The sequence below is a fragment of the Ahaetulla prasina genome, chromosome 2 (assembly GCF_028640845.1).
Source record: "Ahaetulla prasina isolate Xishuangbanna chromosome 2, ASM2864084v1, whole genome shotgun sequence".
Lineage (NCBI taxonomy): Eukaryota > Metazoa > Chordata > Lepidosauria > Squamata > Colubridae > Ahaetulla > Ahaetulla prasina.
Window position 1 is genome coordinate 27,856,707 of NC_080540.1, and position 20,074 is coordinate 27,876,780.

The 20,074-nt window shown below is 47.4% G+C and overlaps 1 protein-coding gene across 1 annotated transcript in view; it reads right to left on the minus strand.

Moving 5' to 3' along the window:
- Positions 1–886: 886 nt before the first annotated feature.
- LOC131190452 (major histocompatibility complex class I-related gene protein-like) overlaps positions 887–20,074 on the minus strand; it is a 119,064-nt gene continuing 99,876 nt past the window's right edge. The window contains exons 2-7 of the mRNA XM_058167775.1: positions 10,284–10,520; positions 8,213–8,488; positions 5,591–5,914; positions 5,019–5,090; positions 1,947–2,098; positions 887–1,198 (exon numbers count right to left, since the gene is read on the minus strand). Coding sequence (XP_058023758.1) covers positions 887–1,198; positions 1,947–2,098; positions 5,019–5,090; positions 5,591–5,914; positions 8,213–8,488; positions 10,284–10,520 — 1,373 coding nt within the window. The remainder of the gene's footprint in view (positions 1,199–1,946; positions 2,099–5,018; positions 5,091–5,590; positions 5,915–8,212; positions 8,489–10,283; positions 10,521–20,074) is intronic.

Below are 20,074 nucleotides of genomic sequence, written 5' to 3' on the forward strand. Positions count from 1 at the left end.
GCCATGAAGGCCGGGAACATCTCCATCCGTCCTGAGAACTTCTCCGGCACCGGTACCGGGCTGTGGCGCTGAGGAGGAGGAGGAGGAGGAGGTTGGACTGCTGGGGCATTCCCAGCAGCCAGTTGAGCAGTCAGCTGGGCAACTTGCTGTTGCAGTTGCTGGTTATCTGCTTGTAGCTGCTGCACAATCAGCGCCAGCTGTTGCTGATCCATCTTGTGGTGTAGATGTGTCGGAGTCAGGCAAGATGTCGTGTCCCACTCCTCAGCTGACGGCCGGGTCAGGGAAATCCGAATCAGGTGTGCCTCTGCAGCTCTGCCAAAGTCCTAGCAAAGTCCTCAGGGGAGGCAAGAGACCAGAAAGTGACTTCAGCAAGATATGTTTAGACTTTGCCTGACTCAGAGAATGCCAGAAAGCAGATCCTTTATATAGGCCATGGGGTGTGGCTCCATGACTCAGCACTTATCCAGGCCTGCCCCTCCCTTCCTTCTGTTGCCTCCGCCTATCAAGTCTTCTGACGCGAGGGTCACTCCAGTCGGCAGCTGTTGGTAATAGATCTTCCTCAGGCTCACATGCAGTGGAGGAGGGGGAGGGGTCTAGTTGCTCCGTTTGCCTGAGCATGGAGCCAGAGCTGGGGGCTGGAGGTATTTCTTCCTCTTCAGCCTGTCTGGGCATGGAGCCAGGGCTGGGGCCGGGAGGCATACTAGGACATTCTTCAGCATTCGGAAGCAGATAAGAAGACCCCGGCTGAGGTGAGAGCGGGCAAGACACAACAAGCGCCTTACGAGGAAAGAGGCTGCCTCCTTGCGAGTAACCTCACTGACCTCCATTGTGCCTCCCTCCACTCAGTCCTATGGTGGAGGAGGCGGTTCCTCCTCATCCTTCCGGATCAGCTGCAGCTGCAATCCTTCTCCATCCTGGGCTTCTGGCTGGGTCTGTGTGTGAATCCTCCAGTTGCAGCTGCGTCTCTCTCTCTCTCCCCTTTCCTCTCCAGCCAGGTGCTCATCCGCTTGTTCCTCTGAAGGAACTCCAGCCCTTCGATTCCTGGCTTGGTGGCCTCGGCATCTTCTAGATGTTCCTCTAGACTCCCCTCTGAAGTCTCCAGGGTTGGCTCTTCCACGTTGTCTGAACTGGCATCTGGAGAAGCCCTCAGAGGTGTTTTCTTTCCTTCCCTTAGCTCTGTCTTCTGCCCACAGCAACCCTGTACGGAAGGAAGCAACCAAAGAAGAGAAAGGTTTGCACTGCCCCTCCATACAAACAGGAAGGAGTCATCCAGTGTTTCCTTCCTCTTGTCTCTCTTATACTGCCAGCTCATCATCACCAAGAAGCCTTTATCCTAGATGGCCTCCCCCTGTTTTTGCAGCTCACCATCTCTTTCTCCCCCTCCCCTTCCTGGACAGAAACTCCCCATTTTCCCAGAGTGCCCCCTTTCCTGCCCCCAGCCCCTTTCCTGTCTCAGTCTCCTTCCTTGGAGCTGGAGGGCCAGAAAAGCTGAGCTTTGACTGATTTTCCCTTGAACGTTCGTTGATCAGAGGGTCCCCAAGAAGAAGGGCTGAGCCTCAGAGGAGCCTCAGACATCCCACCATCCCTCCATGGCTGCCTTGGGAAGACTTTCAGGATGAATTTTCCACCCCAACAATCCTGAAGATGCTGGTTCTCAGCAGGGATGAAATCCAGCAGGTTCCAACAGGTTCTGGAGAACCAGTAGCGGAAATTTTGAATAGTTCGGAGAACCAGCAAATACCATCTCTGGCTGTCCCCAGAGTGGGGTTGGAATAGAGATTTTGCAGTATCCTTCCCTGCCACACCCACCAAGCCACACCTACCAAGCCACACCACACCCACAGAACCGGTAGTAAAAAAAAATGGATTTCACGACTGGTTCTTAGGTATTCTCCAAGCCCCAAGTTTTGTCTCTTAAGTAGACTTCAGCAACAGTGAGGGCTCACCTCTGATGTCGTTTTGGATGGGAGCATCGCGTCTGATTGAATCTCATCTTCAGTGCCATAAGTAGAGGAGGAAGAAACTTTTTCTAAAGGAAGGTCATCAAGGTGAGTTTTCACTGCCTGCTGGAGTTTCTTCCCGTAGATCAGCCTGCAGACTGATGGACGGCAAAGAGAGAAGTTTATTTCTTGGGCAGCAGCTCCTGCCGGAGATGGATTTAAGCTGAAGACCCCAAAAGGCCCAGGTGGTAAAACTGGCTGGATTATAACTCAGCATCTTGATTTGCTTATTATGGATGAAAGGCAAAATGGTTGGCTGTCTACCGGTAGAGGTGCTGACCACGGGGAAGTGGAAGGGACATTCCTGGGGGTATTAAGAAATAATCGAGTTGAAACTGTCCATGTTCCTATTAGAGTTCTTATAGGACAGAACAGTCCTGTTTCTCCACCACCAGTGAAACCATTCAATGCTACCCAGCAGGGCTGTTCCCAGTAGGGGTTTTTCTAATTAAAGCATCAGTGACTTTTACTCAATGATGCTACACCTCTGGGAATTCGGTCATCGGTACAAGACAGATGATGCTCCCCCATGTGTGTTTTGATTTATACGCCAAAACCCCAATCCTGACCTTTCCTGATAGGACCATGGCCACCAATTACTTTTTTTTTTATTGAAAAAGTTTTAAAAACAAAACATTTTCCCCTTTTCCCCCAGAAACCCCCTTCCCCTTCCCCCGGCTTCCCCGGTCAATCACAAGGTATTGTTATACATAAACCAAACATAGAATAAAATTTTCCCTTCCAATCCAATTAACCTCATCCAAAGCTTTTCATCTCCCAACCCCCTCCCCATTACATAAAATAACTTCCTAATTATTCAAAGGCAATCTGATATTTCTTAATCTGATATCTGTTTTGTAGATAATCAATCCATTTTTTCCATTCAATTAAATATCTTTCCTGCGTATTGTCTTTTAAAAAAGCTGAGATTTTAGCCATCTCAGCCAAATTAATGACTTTCAGTATCCATTCTTCTATTGTAGGTACCTCTTCTTTCTTCCAGTATTGTCCAATCAACAGTCTTGCTGCTGTTATTAAATTCAGAATCAGTTTAGTCTCAATCCCTGTACAATCCGTTATAATTCCCAAAAGGAAAAATTGTGGCAGGAACTTTATCTTCTTCTTCAGTACATTTTGAATAATCCACCAAATTCTTATCCAAAAGGCCTTAATTTTCTTGCAAGTCCACCAAATATGAAAATATGTAGCGTCATCACAATCACACCTCCAACATTTCGCTTGGATATTAGGATACATACATGATAATTTTTTGGGATCTAAGTGCCATCTATAAAACATCTTATAAAAATTTTCCTTAAATTCTGTGCTTGTGTAAACTTAACATTTCTAACCCAGATTTTCTCCCATGTTTCCAACATTATTGGTTCCTGAATATTCTGTGCCCATTTTATCATACAGTCCTTTACCAAATCCTTTTCCGAATCTATTTCAAGCAACACATTATACAATCTCTTTATATGCTCCTGGGTCTGATTTCTAATTTGCTTTATTAAATTTTCCTCCCTTTGCATTATACCAATTTTTTGATCTTCTTTCCATCTAGCACTTATTTGCCCATATTGAAACCAAGTATAATTCCTCCCTTCTTCATTTAATACCTGTAATGATTTTAATTGCAATCTACCTCCTTCAGCATACAAAAGTTCTTTATAAGTAATCATTTCCTGTTTCTGTTCTATATTTATATTCTCTATTGCATGTCTGGGGCTCGTCCATATAGGAATCTTGTAATCTAATTTATAAGAATATTTTTTCCAGACCCGCAAAAGAGCACTTCTCAACACATGATTCTTAAAAGCCCTATCCACTTTTTTTTCATAAAATAAATACGCATGCCATCCATATAACAAGTCATAACCTTCTATATTCAAAATTCTTTCCTCTGTTAAATTAAACCAGTCACTTATTACTGAAAGGGCTACTGCTTCATAATATAGTTTAAAATTAGGCATTTTTAAGCCACCTCTTTCCCGTGAGTCCTGTATTATTTTCATTTTAACCCTCGCCTTTTTACCCTGCCATATAAATTTATTGATCCCAATCTGCCAATCCTCCAAATTTTTATCTTTCTTAATTATTGGTATCATCTGGAACAGAAACAAAAATCTAGGTAACACATTCATTTTAATAGCTGCAATCCTTCCCAATAGCGACAACTGCAATTTTTTCCAGACACACCACCATCAATTACTTTTAAGCAAGGATGTTAGACTTTTGGGAATTGGTACAAGACAGATGGTATTCCCCATATATTCCAGACGTGGTAGTTCTTAATCCAACTCTCACAACATTTGTTTTGATTTCTATTCCAAAACCACAGTCCCAACCCAGCAAGATCCAAGTATCAGCAATCCTGGCTGATCTTGAAAAGCTAAGCAAGGCCTGACTGGCTTAGCACATCCATCTGAGACTGGCAAGCAAGCAAGACCAATTGCAAGCAAGTCAGAAGGCCCATCTTAGAGGAGAGAAAGGGCAAAGCACTTCCGCCTTGTTGCTGAGAAAATGACCTGGATGTATTGAGCCACACCTGGTGAAGCTCAATGGAGGAGACACTTCCTACATCTCACATCTCTTCTTCAGAGCCAAGCAAGCAGAAGCTCCTTCCAACGCTGGACCTTCCCCTCTGTTCTTCTCTGTCCCCCCAGTATGATTGCAAGCAGGGGCAGATAACATGGGTCCCCTCCCTCCATGACCCCCACTTTCCACCAGAGCTTCCCTGAAGGTCCCTCTTGCCAGGTGAGAAGGCACCGGGATCATCTTCAGGGCAAAATTATGGCTTTCCTGGTACTTCAGAGATTTATTTATTGGGCTTTTCTTTGATTCTTGAGCTCCTGATATTTGCTCCTCTGAAGAAAGTCCAGGAGGCCAAAGAGGCTCCCTCCCAAACCTCAGCAAGTTTGAACATTTACAGGAAGTGGAGAAATGGCTGCAAATGAGAATTGTGGGAAGAGGCCTTGTGGAGATCCTGGCTGCAAATGCCAGAGATAAAACACTTACGGCTCAGTAAGAGAATCAGGGCTCCTGGGATTATGATCATCACAGCTGCCAGAAAACCAAGTAACCTCACATCTAAAGAAAGAGAAACATGGTTCTGATTAGTGTCAGATCCTGATTTCTTTGACATGGAGATGCTGAGCCATGGAAGCCTTTCCCCACCTGAATTGGCCTCCAAGCAGTGTCTCCCCATGAACGAAGCCTCCCTCCCCTCTGAGGCTGAAGAGGGCAGAGCAAATGGCCTTGAAGGCACAAAGGAACAGCCACAACTAAAGCAGCGGTCAGATGATGGGGGGGCTTCAGCCTGGGCCAAGAAATCAGCTTAACTACATGTGTCAAACAGGCCCTTCTCAAGTTCACCTGAAGATAAATGGAGGTAGGCAGAAGCATTTCCAAATGTCAAGATTGTACATGACTTTGGTTTCTTATTCAGGTCTCCCTTGTTGGATGGACAAAGGCCCAACCTCCCCTGCTGAAAAAAGCATTAAACTATCCAACAATGGTGAAGAATCTACTTCTACATTTATTTGTATTGATGTATTTTATTTAATAAATGTATATGCCACCCATCTCACCAGGAGGTGACATATTGCAAATGCTGAGCCTCTCACCTGTTTTCTCTTCCCATGCCAAGACCAGGGGCTCCTGCAAGCCCTCGTGCTCCAGGTGACACCGAAAACGGTCCCTCTCCTTGGGGTCGATCTCAATGCTGAGCCAGACATAATAGGTCCCATCTGAGTTGGGGGCCACATTCCTAGGGAGGGTCTCGTATTCACAGACCTCTCCGTCCCTCGTCCAGATGGCCTGGATCTCCTTGGGGTAGAAGCCAAAGGCCTGGCAGATGAGGGTTTCGAGGCTGTCATCGACCACCTTACGGGTCACCTTCCCCACTGGGGGCTCTGCAGAAGAAGCAACACCAGTTCCCAGGATTTCTAGTGTTTCTGTCATGGAGATTTAATAAGTGGGAAGTCTTCCTTTGGCCATCCTCTCCCTCTGCCCCCTCTCCTCTCCCTCACCTCTGGGACACGGAACTCTTTAGATTCGTTTTTGAAAGGGACACATAGACTTTGGGGTAAAGTTCTCACTCTTGACTAAAGTAATTGCAATTCTTGGGCTTTGAGTTCAGTTTTGACACTCTAAATTGAATTTGTTCAAGTTGCCCCGAGGCGGAATTTGGGAAGAGAATCAATCAGCTTTTGGTTCTGCTCCAAATGCAGGATGTAAAAATGAGATTTTCTCATGAAAATGAGGAACTGGATCTTAGCCTTAATATCTTGCTCCTTTGGTTTCCTTTTCTTTGAAGAACTTATTTTTTGAGGGTGGGTGGAGATTTGGAACGTCTTTTCCCTATTGTAGTAAATGCCCCTAGCTTGTTTTGGTAAATTCCCAGTTCTCTTTCTGCCAAGTATGAGAAGGGTGTCTTTGTTGTGGCCTGCTGGTGGCCCGCAGAGTTGGCAGCAAAGTCAGACAGTGAGGAGACTGGGGAGGAACTTGAGCCAGTCCTGGGGGCTGGGAAAAGCTCGGAGGAAGGCTCTGCGTCGGACGCAAAGAGGAAGTTAGACAGCAGCGATGCAGAGGAACAGCTGGAGCCCGTTCCCAGTATACGCATGCGCAGAGCTGCCAGAAGACAAGAACTCAGAAAGCAGGGTCGACTGGGGAGTAAAGCCTTGGACATGCTTAGCCCCTCCCATAGGAAACAGAAGAGAAGCGAACGGGGAGGGTTTGTTTGTTTTTTTGCAGGAAACCATTCATTCATTCGATAGTTTCAAGAGTGAAAAGTTCTCTGAAAGAGGTAATTTGCAATTAAAATCGCTGCACGTACTAAAAGAAGAAGGGAAAAATTATACTTGGTTTCAATATGAGCAATTACGTGCTAGATGGAAGGAAAATCAGAAAATTGGTATAGAGCAGAATGAGGGAAATTTGGTAAAGCAAATTAGAAATCAGTCTCAGGAGCATATAAAGAGATTGTATAATGTGTTACTTGAAATAGATTCTGAAAGGGACTTGGTAAAGGACTGTATGATAAAGTGGGCACAAAATTTTCAGGAGCCAATATTATTGGAAACTTGGGAAAAAAATTGGGTTAGAAATGTTAAATTCACGCAGGTACAGAATCTGAGGGAAAATTTTTATAAAATGTTTTATAGATGGCATTTAGATCCTAAGAAATTATCATGTATGTATCCACATATGCAAGCAAAATGTTGGAGATGTAATTGTGATGACACTACATATTTTCACATTTGGTGGACTTGTAAGGATATAAAGGCCTTTTGGATAAAAATTTGGTGGATTTTACAAAATGTTTTGAAAAAGAAGATAAAGTTCCTGCCGCAATTTTTTCTGTTGGGAATTATTACGGACTGTACAGTAATTGAGACTAAATTGATTTTAAATCTAATAACAGCAGCAAGATTACTAATAGGACAATACTGGAAGAAAAAAGAAGTACCTACAATAGAAGAATGGATATTGAAAGTTGCCAATTTGGCTGAGATGGCGAAGATATCAGCCTTTTTGAAAGACAATACGCAAGAAAGATACTTAAAGGAATGGAAAAAATGGATTGACTATATTCAAAGTAGATATCAGACTAAGAGTTATCAGACTGTTTTTGAATGATTATGATGTATTATTTTTGATTGTTTTCGGGGGAAGTTAGGAATTGATGATTGTAGGGGTATAATTAAGTTGGGATGAAATTTTTTTAGCATATGTTTGTTTTATCTTTAACTATACCTTGTGCTCATTCCGGGAAGTCGGGGGGGAGGGGGGTTGTGAAGGGAGGGGGGAGGGGAGGTGGGGGGAAAGGGGGGGGAAATTTTCTGTAAAACTTTTTGAATAAAAAAAAAAGAGTGAAAAGTTCTGTTTGTGACTCTAAGAGACTCTGTGGCAACTTTTGCCTTACTCTGCGTTTGGAAACAAGTTACGTGGCAGCTTGCCAAAGGAGATAAGGTGTGTTGAGAAAGATTCCTTTGAAAAACTGTTTGAACAAACCTTGCTGACTGTGAATGAACGTAATTCACAGTCTTGTAAATAAAAGAGGTTTTGCCAGGACCAATTCCTGCCTCCTGCTTGTTAAGGGAGCCTAGGTCAGAACAGTCTTGGCTGTAGAGCACAAAACATGAGGAGGGGGAAGAAGAGGGAGCCTAGAAAAAAAAAATCGCACAACCTGAGCCCATTTGGCCACTTACCTGTCTTGTTCAGAGCCTCCTTCTGGTAGGACACGTATGTCTGCAGCCACTCAATGCAGGTCTCCTCCAAGAAGACTTTATTTTCCTGGGACTGCCTTGGATGATCCTCCCACTTCTCCTTCACCTTCTCAGCCTGGGGCTGAGCTGCCACCCATCTGAGGGTCTCCTTATCGAAGCTGATGAAGTCCATCCCATCGTAGCCGTAGTGAAAAAACCCTCCTTTGCTCCTGTCTTCCCTGAGCTCACAGCCCAAAACCACCTGCCAGGTGTGAAGCCCTGAAACACACAAAGAGGGGGTGGAATTGTCCAGAGTTTCTTTCCCTAGAGACACATCCCACCCCAAACGATTGACGTATTTACTTCCCCCCCATCCCACCAGGGGGAGGGAAAATGGATCTTGCCTCTCCTCTTTTTTCCAATGGCTGTCATGCCCCACCATATAACTTTCATACAGTGTTGTTGCTCTCTAGCCCCATCCAGTGGCCAGAGAGACAAAGACTCTACACTACTAACCAGCGCATACAAAACATTTGCTAGACCTATTCTTGAATACAGCTCATCTGTCTGGAACCCATACCACATCTCTGACATTAATACAATTGAACGCGTCCAGAAATATTTTACAAGAAGAGTTCTCCGCTCCTCTGAAAACAACAAAATACCTTATACCATCAGACTTGAAATCGTGGGATTAGAAAACTTAGAACTCCGTCGACTCCAACAAGACTTGGGTTTAACATACAGAATCATCTATTGCAATGTCCTTCCTGTAAAAGACTACTTCAGCTTCAATCGCAATAATACAAGAGCAAACAATAAATTCATGTTAAGCACTTCAATCTTGATTGCAGAAAATATGATTTCTGTAACAGAGTTGTTAACGCTTGGAACTCACTACCTGACTCTGTAGTCTCTTCTCAAAATCCCAAAAACTTCAACCAAAAACTGTCTACAATTGACCTCACCCCATTCCTAAGAGGACTATAAGGGGCGTGCATAAGAGCACAAAAGTGCCTACCATTCCTGTCCTATTGTTCCCTTTCTTTATATCAAATTAATACAGTTATTGCATACTTTTGCTTCTATATATATATTGCTCCCAGAAGCACGAAGCTGAAGCCTGAAGATGACGAATGAGACTTCGTCGAAACGTCGCCAAGACACTTCCAATTTTACACGGGAGAAAACCCGAACAACCAAAGACCTATATATATATATATATATATATATATATATATTTGCTTATATATATGTTGTTGTTTTATGTCAATATTTGCGTATACTGTTGTGACAAAATAAAATAAAATAAAAAATACCAAATGCTGTTTGAAGCTGATCCCACCCATTTACTCATCAGTCTGCACTCTCAAACCAAGTGCACGCTGGGAAGCCAGACTCCATTTCCTTTAGCACTGGAGAAGGCAAAGCACAAAGAAATGGTGACATTTGGTCATCCAAGGACAAACCCACATCCCACACAGAGCATCGCTGCTGAGAATTAAATTGCTTGTATTTATTCATTGTTATCTTCAGCAGTGACTTAATACTGGTTATCTTGTATCTGTTTCTCACTGTATGTATCCCCGTTTTCCCCAGTTTCACCATCTCCTGTTCTTTCAATAAAGCATTCAGAGCTATGCCCACGGTCTGTTTTCTTGGAAGATAGGTGGGTTTAGCTGCATGTCGAGCTGCATGTAGACTAATGTGTAGTGAGGACAGAACAATGGTGGGAGGTCTTTTCTTTGATCTGGGGCTACACTTAACCTTTTTGATGTGGGGGCTAGAAGATCTTGAAGATCATGAGAGAGAAGATCTTGGGGAGAGGGAGGCAGTTTTCTTTCCTTTGCAGGAAAGGATCACTCATCATAATGCTCCTCACAGGTGGTCAAAGGTAGAAACAATATTTTCCCTTCCTGGGATGGGACTCATCTCAAACCCCCCAAGATCCCTACCTCCCACTTTCTATTCTTTGCCTGCTTGCCTCTTTTCCCAATAACGAAAGTGACAAGATGTGGGAAGGTGAGATTTGAGGGAGAATTCAGGACTTGAAGGCAGACCTGCCTCTGCTCACCTCCAGTCTGGGGGTTGAGTTTTGATAACCAGTCCAGGTCAGCTCTGAACATCCTCTCAGGTATCTTCACCTCCATCGCCTCTATCCAGGGCACCAAAGGAACTGTCTTCCTATTGAGGATGTCATATCGAGCAACGGAAGTATCATCCAGGTGGATCACGGAGAGGAACTGGGGCAGCCCCTGGCTGGACTCTGATATCTTCAGGTAGGAATAGTACAAAGAGTGTCTGGAGCAGCCTGGAAGGGGAAGAAGGGGAAGGACAGAATTAGGAGGGTCTGAAGATCCAGCTCCTTCCTCAATGCTATCATGAAAAGCAGCTCTCAAACTGAAGACCAACCATCTGCTCTACTTTGGATGATCTCAGTCACCCTGGAAAGTGGCCAAAGGAGACCCTAGCAACTCTTGGTTGACTTTGGAAACAGATGGACATGGCCACATCAGGTGAGGGGACCCTCAGGGCTCACACAGCTGCTTCTGGGCCTGACCCCATTGGACCCTACATGTCCATGGCCTGAAGGACAGCAGGACAGGAGCTGCTTGGAGTTTCTCCTGAGTATGGACGTCCTGCTCCTGGAAGCTCCACCACACCCAGAAGAGGTCACAGTCCTTCAAGGGAGATTTTTCTGATCAGAAGCTGGACTGGAGGGAGGCTCAGCCTTTGTCCTGGTAGGAGTGAGGAGGATTCGAAAGAGGAGAGCAGAACTCTGAACATTCTGTTTGGACTTTCACTCCGTGCTCAAAAAAGAATTGGGAACTTCTAGAAAATGTCCTGTTGAATTGTGGGGGGCGATTGTTTTCTTCTGCTGACAAATCAGCTGACTTTTCTGCCAAAGCCAATTCTTTGGCAGCACATTCCCTGAGTTTTGAATGGGAGCAACTAGGAATAATCCATGATGACCCTTTGATGACGGTGTACGTTCCTGGGAAGAGAATCCGGAGAATTGCTATTCTCAGTAGAATAGAATAGAATAGAATAGAATAGAATAGAATAGAATAGAATAGAATAGAATAGAATAGAATAGAATTTTTTATTGGCCAAGTGTGATTAGACACACAAGGAATTTGTCTTGGTGCAGATGCTCTCATTGTACATAAAAGAAAAGATACCTTCATCAAGGTACAACATTTACAACACAAATGATGGTCAATATATCAATATAAGGATTGCCAGCAACAAAGGCAATCCTTATATATATCATAAGGATTGCCAGCAACAAAGTTACAGTCATACAGTCATAAGTGGAAAGAGATTGGTGATGGGAACGATGAGACGATTAATAGTAGTGCAGATTTAGTAAATAGTTTGACAGTGTTGAGGGAATTATTTGTTTAGCAGAGTGATGGCCTTCGGGGGGAAAACTGTTCTTGTGTCTAGTTGTTCTGGTGTGCAGTGCTCTATAGCGTCGTTTTGAGGGTAGGAGTTGAAACAGTTTATGTCCAGGATGAGAGGGGTCTGTAAATATTTTCACGGCCCTCTTCTTGATTCGTGCAGTATACAGGTCTTCAATGGAAGGCAGGTTGGTAGCCATTATTTTTTCTGCACTTCTAATTATCCTCTGAAGTCTGTGTTTTTCTCATTGGGTTGCAGAACCGAACCAGACAGTTATAGAGGTGCAAATGACAGACTCAATAATTCCTCTGTAGAACTGGATCAGCAGCTCCTTGGGCAGTTTGAGCTTACTGAGTTGGCGCAGAAAGAACATTCTTTGACAGACAGTGTGGTTGAGTTTTCATCTTTTACTGTTACTGTTTGTATTTTTATGCACGCTTCTGTTTTTAATATCATGCTTTGGCTTTTGTATTTACTTTTTAAATCGTTAATAGTCTGTCTGCGGGCTGATGCAGTTTTAATGTCATGCAAATGGTTGTGGAACTTTCTTGGCTGCAGGGTGTTTTCTGCCTTGTGTCCCTTCCCTGTTGAAAACAGGTGCAGGCTGTTGCGGGATGAATCTGTGTTGTCTGCATCTCAATGTGGTGGCAGTTGTCATTAAGGAAGATCTAGAGCCGAGGGAGGCCACTGTTCCTCAGATTGCCGGCTGTGAATCCCTCTATGTGAGGTGGGGCCATAGGAATCAGTTGGGCTTGTTGATCGCGTACCTGGCTCCTTGCTGCGTGACCACAGCCCTGCCCGAGCTGTTGGAGGTACTCGCCGCTGTGGCGGTTGAGACCCCCAGACTTATAGTCATGGGGGATTTCAACCTGCCATCAGCTGGCCTGTTATCGACTGCAGCTCGGGAGTTCCAGGCCTCCATGACGGCCTTGGACCTGATTCGAGTAAATGATGGCCCTACGCACATGGGGGGAGGCACGCTGGATTTGATTTATATCTCTGGACAGTGGTTAAATGATCTGGTATTAGATGATATAGTAACAGAACCAATGTCATGGACCGATCATTTCCTCCTTCGTCTAGACCTCGTGACGTCTCGCCTGGATTACTGCAACGCTCTCTACATGGGGCTTCCCTTGAAGGGCATCCGGAGGCTACAGTTAGTCCAGAATGCGGCTGCGCGGGTGATAGATGGAGCCCCTCGTGGCTCCCGCATAACACCCATCCTGCGCAGGCTGCACTGGCTACCTGTGGCCTTCCGGGTGCGCTTCAAGGTTTTGGTGACCACCTTTAAAGCGCTCCATGGCACAGGGCCGGGCTATCTACGGGACCGCCTACTGCGACCGGATACCTCTCACCGACCCGTGCGCTCTCACAGAGAGGGACTCCTCAGGGTGCCGTCAGCTAGGCAGTGTCGTCTGGCGATGCCCAGGGGAAGGGCCTTCTCTGTGGGGGCTCCCGCCCTCTGGAACGAGCTCCCCCCAGGACTCCGTCAACTTCCGGACCTTCGAACCTTCCGTCGCGAGCTCAAGACACACTTATTCATCTGTGCAGGACTGGCTTAGATTTTAAATTTACAGGGGTTTTAAATTGATTTTAATATTTATATTTTTATTTTTAATAATAGGGCATTGGAATAAGTTTTTTAAAGATTATTTTAATTTTGTATATTGATGTTTTATATGCCTGTGAACCGCCCTGAGTCCTTTGGGAGATAGGGCGGTATATAAATTTAAATAATAAATAAATAAATAAATAAATAAATAAATAAATAGACTTCCGAACCGCCACCCACCATCGCAGGGAGACGGAACCTATTCGTTGGTTCCGTCCCAGGCGCCTGATGGACCCCGAGAGGTTCCTGACGGAGCTTGGGCCATTTCCTGAGGATCTGGCCCACGGCACGACTGAGGAACTAGTCGTGGCCTGGGAACAGGCCGCGGCTGGGGCCTTGGACCGTGTCGTGCCTTTGCGGCCTCTGACCCAGCGCAGATCTCGTCCAGCCCCTTGGTTCTCCGAGGGGCTGAGGGAGATGAAACGCCGGAGAAGACGCCTAGAGAGCACCTGGAGGTCCAGCTGCGGTTGATCGGACACTAGTTAGGACCTATTCTAGGACCTACCTAGTGGCAATGAGGGAGGCGAGCGCCTACGCCCACCCTCATTGCGCCGGCAGATAACCGCCCGGCCGCCCTGTTTGGGTGACCCGCCTCCTCCTTCATCAGGAGGTGCGGATGACCTTGCAGGGACGTGCCGAGGAGTTTAGTGGTTATCTATACGATAAAATCGCCAGCTCGGGATGGTCTGGACCAAATTGGGATGATCCAAGCGAGGGAGAGGAGGCACGCCTTGTTGAGTCTGTTTGGGATGAGTTTGACCCTGTGGCTCCCGAGGACGTGGACAGGTTGTTGGGAGGCTTCACGCCACTACATGTTTACTGGACCCGTGTCCTTCCTGGCTGGTACTGGCCACTCAGGAGGTGACACGAGGCTGGCTCCAGAGGATTATCAATGCTTCCTTGTTGGAAGGGTCTTCCTGCCGCCTTGAAAGAGGCGGTGGTGAGACCCTCCTCAAGAAGCCTCTGGACCCAGCTATTTTGGGTAATTATCGCCCAGTCTCCAACCTTCGCTTTGCGAAGGTTGTAGAGAGTGCTGTGGCGCGACAGCTACCCCAATACCTGGATGAAGCCGCCCATCTAGACCTGCTCCAGTCCGCTTCCACCCGGATACAGCACGGAGACAGCTTTGGTCGCATTGGTGGATGATCTCTGGAGGCCAGGACAGGGTTATTCCTCTGCCCTGGTCCTATTAGACCTCTCAGCGGCTTTTGATACCATCGACCATGGTATCTTGCTGCGCCGGGTTGGGGATTGGGAGTGGAGGCACCGTATCGGTGGTTCTCCTCCTATCTCTCTGACCGTCGCAGACGGTGTTGACAGGGGGCAGAGGTCGACCGCGAGGTGCCTCACTTGTGGGTGCCGCAGGGTCGATTCTCTCGCCCTTCTGTTCAACATCTATATGAAGCCGTTGGGTGAGATCATCAGTGGCTTGGGTGAGATACCAGCAGTACGCTGATGACACCCAGCTGTACTTTTCACCCGGCCACCCCAATGAAGTTGTTGAAGTGCTGTCCCGGTGTTTGGAGGCCGTCGGGTCTGGATGGGGAGAAACAGGCTCAAGCTTAATCCTCCAAGACGGAGTGGCTGTGGATGCCGGCATCCCGATTCAGTCAGCTGCAGCCGCAGCTGACTGTTGGAGGCGAGTTATTGGCCCCAAAGGATAGGGTGCGAACTTAGGTGTCCTCCTGGATGAACGGCTGTCGCTTGAAGATCATTTGACGGCCGTCTCCAGGAGGGCCTTCCACCAGGTTCGCCTGGTTCGCAGTTGCGCCTTCCTTGATCGGGATGCCTTGTGCACAGTCACTCATGCTCGTTACCTCTCGCTTGGATTATTGTAATGCTCTCTACATGGGGCTCCTTGAGGTGCACTCGGAGGCTTCAGTTAGTCCAGAATGCAGCTGCGCGGGTGATAGAGGAGCTACTCGTGGCTCCCACGTAACACCGCTCCTCGCAGACTGCACTGGCTACCTGTGGCCTTCGAGTGCACTTTAAGGTTTGGTTACGACCTTTAAAGCGCCCATGGCTTAGGGCCTGGGTACTTACGGGACCGCCTGCTGTTACCTCATGCCTCCCACCGACCCGTCGCTCTCACAGAGGGACTTCTCAGGTGCCGTCCGCCAAGCAATGCCGGCTGGCGGCCCCAGGGAATGTCCTTCTCTGTGGGGCTCCACACTCTGGAACGAGCTTCCCGGGTTTACGCCAAATACCTGACCTTCGACCTTCCGCGAACTGAAGACACATCTTTTCATTCAGCAGGGGCTTAATTTTATTGGTCTTTTAAATTTCTTAAATTTTTAATATCAATTTTAAATGGGATTTTAGTTTTTTATATATTTTAAAGTTTCGGGCTAATTATAATAAGTTTTTTAATCTACATTTTAAATTGTACATTGTATTGTCTTTTTTACTTCTGCCTATACACCGCCCTGAGTCCTTCGGGAGAAGGGCGGTATAAAAATAAAATAAAATAAAATAAATAATAAATAATAATGTGAAGTGCAAATGAACAGATTTCCAGAAAAATTGCAGACTATAGGAACCATTTGCACTTCAGTTTTGAGATGCAGACTGTTGTGACCCAGGCCCAAGTAGGTATTAGGAAACTCAGTCCGTGAAAAAAAAAAACTTTATTCGAACAGCTAAGAATTGTTTCATTCCCACCGTAGTTCAAATAAATTAAAACAAATTCCTCCCAACACAAATTCCTCAGTCCTATTGCAAACCTTGGTCCAATTATGCAAACTCCCAAAGGCCTTTCTTGGTAAACGTTCAGAAGTCATAAAATAAATGCAAGACGTAGATGAAGCAGAAGACGAAGTTTCCAACGTTGTTTTCCGGCAAAGCCCAAACGCTGTTGCTGGTCTTTTAAGCCTTATGGGAGGGGCCAATCATCTCTTGGCCCTACTCCCGATTTGTCCTTTTTACTTGAGCTGCTCTTGCCTTCTGGCAGCTCTTCTCATGCGTGCATTAGGAACAGGCTCCTCCTGTTCCTCTGCCTCACTACTATAGAATAGAATAGAATAGAATTTTAATTTGTATACCGCCCTTCTCCCGAAGGACTCAGGGGGGTTTACAGCCACAATAAAATACAAAAAACAACACATACAATGCTAAAAACAACCATTAAAAAACTTATTCAATTGGCCCCATTTAAAATACAATATCAACCCTGTAAAATTTATAAAATTTAAAACCCATAAAATCAATTAAAAATTTTAAAAATTTAAGCCAGTCCAGCAAGATGAAATAAGTTTTAAGTTCGCAGCGAAAGGTCCGGAGGTCAGGTAATTGTCGAAGTCCAGGGGGAAGTTCGTTCCACAGGGTAGGAGCCCTCACAGAGAAGGCCCTCCCCCTGGGGGCCGCCAATCAACATTTCTTGGCTGACGGCACCCTAAGGAGTCCCTCTCTGTGAGAACGCACCGGTCGCTGGGAGATAGAAGATGGCAGTAGACGGTCCCGTAAATATCCCGATCCTAAGCCATGGAGCGCTTTGAAGGTAGTCACCAATACCTTGAAGCGCACTCGGAAGACAACAGGCAGCCAGTGCAGTCTGCGCAGGATAGGTGTTACATGGGAGCTCCGAACTGCTCCCTCAATCACCCGCGCAACCGCATTCTGGACTAACTGGAGTCTCCGGGTGCTCTTCAAGGGGAGACCCATGTAGAGAGCATTGCAATAGTCCAAGCGAGAGGTAACGAGAGCATGAGTGACTGTGCATAGGGCATTCCGGTCCAGGAAGGGACGCAACTGGCGGATCAGGCGAACCTGATAAAAAGCTCTCCTGGAGACGATCGTCAAATGGTCTTCGAAGGACAACCGCCCATCCAGGAGAACGCCCAAGTTGCGCACCCTTTCCATCGGGGCCAATGACTCGCCCCCAACAGACAGCCGCAACTGCAGCTGACTGTACCAGGGTGCCGGCATCCACAGCCACTCCGTCTTGGAGGGATTAAGCTTGAGCCTGTTCCTCCCCATCCAGACCCGTACGGCTTCCAGACACCGGGACAGTACTTCAATAGCTTCGTTGGGGTGGCCTGAGGTGGAAAAGTACAGCTGTGTATCATCAGCGTACAATTGGTACCTCACCCCAAAACCACTGATGATCTCGCCCAGCGGCTTCATATAGAAGTTGAACAGGAGAGGCAAGAGAATCAATCCCTGCAGCACCCCACACATGAGGCACCTCGGGGTCGATCTCTGCCCCCCTGTCAACACTGTCTGCATCCGGTCAGAGAGGTAGGAGGAGAACCACCGATAAACGGTGCCTCCCACTCCCAAACCCTCCAACTGGCGCAGCAGGATACCATGGTCGATGGTATCGAAAGCAGCTGAGAAGTCTAATAGGACCAGGGCAGAGGAGTAACCCTTATCCCTGGCCCTCCAGAGATCATCCAGCAACGCGATTAAAGCCGTCTCCGTACTGTATCCGGGCCGGAAGCCGGACTGGAACGGGTCTAGATAGACAGTTTCATCCAGGTACTGGGGTAGTTGACGTGCCACCACACTCTCTACAACCTTCGCCGTAAAGTGAAGATTGGAGACTGGACGGTAATTTCCTAAAACAGCTGGGTCCAGGGAAGGCTTCTTGAGGAGAGGTCTCACCACCGCCTCTTTCAAGGCAGCGGGAAAGACCCCCTCCCACAAAGAAGCATTTGTAATCCCCCGGGGCCAGCCTCGTGTCACCTCCTCCGTGGCCAGCACCAACCAGGAGGGGCACGGTCCAGTAAACATGTGGTGGCATTCAACCTTCCCAGCAACCTGTCCATGTCCTCGGGAGTCAAAGGGTCAAAACTATCCCAAACAATCTCAACAAGACGAGTCTCGAAACTCTCGCCTGGATCTACCCAATTTTGATCCAATCCGTCCCAAAGCTGAACGATTTTATCGTATAGATAACCGTTAAACTCCTCGACGCACCCTTGTAATGGGTCCTCCCGCCCCTCCTGTTGAAGGAGAGAACGGGTCACCTGAAACAGGGCGGCCGGGCGGTTATCTGCCGACGCAATGAGGGAGGAAACGTAAGAACGCTTCGCATCCCTCAATGCCACTAGGTAGGTCCTACTATAGGACCTAACTAGTGTCTGGTCAGCCTCAGAACAGCCGAATCTCCAGGCACTCTCTAGGCATCTTCTCCAGCGTTTCATCTCCCTCAGCTCCTCGGAAAACCAAGGAGCTGGTTGAGACCTACGCCGGGTCAGAGGCCGCAAAGGCACGACACGATCTAAAGCTCCAGCCGCGGCCTGTTCCCAGGCCGCGACTAGTTCTTCAGTCGTGCCGCGGGCCAGATTCTCGGGAAACGGCCCAAGCTCCATCAAGAACCTCTCAGGGTACATCAGGTGCCTGGGACAGAACCAACGCATTGGTTCCGTCTCCCTGCGGTGGTGGGTAGCGGTCTGAATGTCCAGACGAAGGAGAAAATGATCTGACCATGACAAGGGCTCAACAACTAAAACATTTAAAATCAGATCATTCAACCACTGGCCAGAGATAAAAATCAAATCTAGGGTGCCACCCCCGATGTGGGTAGGGCCGTCAACTAATTGAGTCAGGTCCATGGCCGTCATGGAAGCCATGAACTCCCAGGCCGTCGAGGATGCCACGCCAGTTGATGGCAGATTGAAATCCCCCATGTCCTACAGTCTAGGGGTTTCAACTGCCAAGCCAGCCAGCAACTCCAACAGCTTGGGCAGGGCTGTTGTCACGCAGCAAGGAGCCAGGTACGTGATCAACAAGCCCACCTGAGTCCTATGACCCCACTTCACATAGAGGGATTCACAACCAGCTATCTGAGGCACAGTGGTCTCCCTCGGTTCCAGACTCTCCTTAATAATAATCGTCACCCCACCACCCCTACCTTGGGCCCTCGGCTGATGAAATGCTCGGAAACCTGGTGGGCACATCTCTACTAGGGGGACCCCCGCTTCTGTGTCCAACCAGGTCTCCGTAATGCCCATAACGTCTGTGGTCCCCTCCTGAATTAGATCTGAAATCAGCAGGGCTTTGTTAACCATGGACCTTGCATTACATAACATCAGCCAAAGGCCCAAATCCCGAGTATTCTGGCCACTCGGGGAACGGGAAAATTCTGGGGGGCTGGAGCACGCAATCGCTCTTAAATAGCGAGGGCATACCCCCGAAACCTGATGTGCCCCCCCCTTCCGCCATATCTGCATCTCCCACTTACTGTATTCATAACACAGCCCTGATAAACTGGAACGAGACCCTCCCCTGCCACCTTCGGACCTGTTAAATTACCACCGCGAACACACATTGGACTTGGCTCCCTCCCCGACGGGTTTCCCCCCACCCATCCTCCCCCCAACCCAGACCCGTCAATTCCTGCCCTCCCCTTAAAATTCCCATTAAAAAAATGATTAAAACAATTTGATAAAAATCCCCTAAGCCTCCTAGATTTAGCATGCCACCTCTCGGGGTTCCAAAATCCGTCCACAAGATGGGCCCTTGATAATGTGGAGGGCCAAACCTGCGAGAGAGGGGAATCAAGCAGGGCAAGAAGGTCCGCAGTAGAAAATGTCTGCATGACAAAAGCCCGGTTAGCAGCCCCATCCTGGCCGGTCAAGATGTCACCGCCGGCTCTCCAAATGAGAAGATGATGATCTCTCCTCCGCCAGCACTAGGACTTAGGTGGCAGGAATATTAAGATCTAAAGATGGAAACTGACCCAGGATGGCCAACAGTTCTGTGGCCATCATCAAATCCGGCCATCTAAGTCTCCAAGGGCCCCTAACGGGGAGCCTTTGCCGCCACCAATGTACATAGCGGCTACGGCTCCCCCACGGTTTCAAAAGAAGGGTCCTTGGAAAAGTCTCACCCCAGCAGAACAA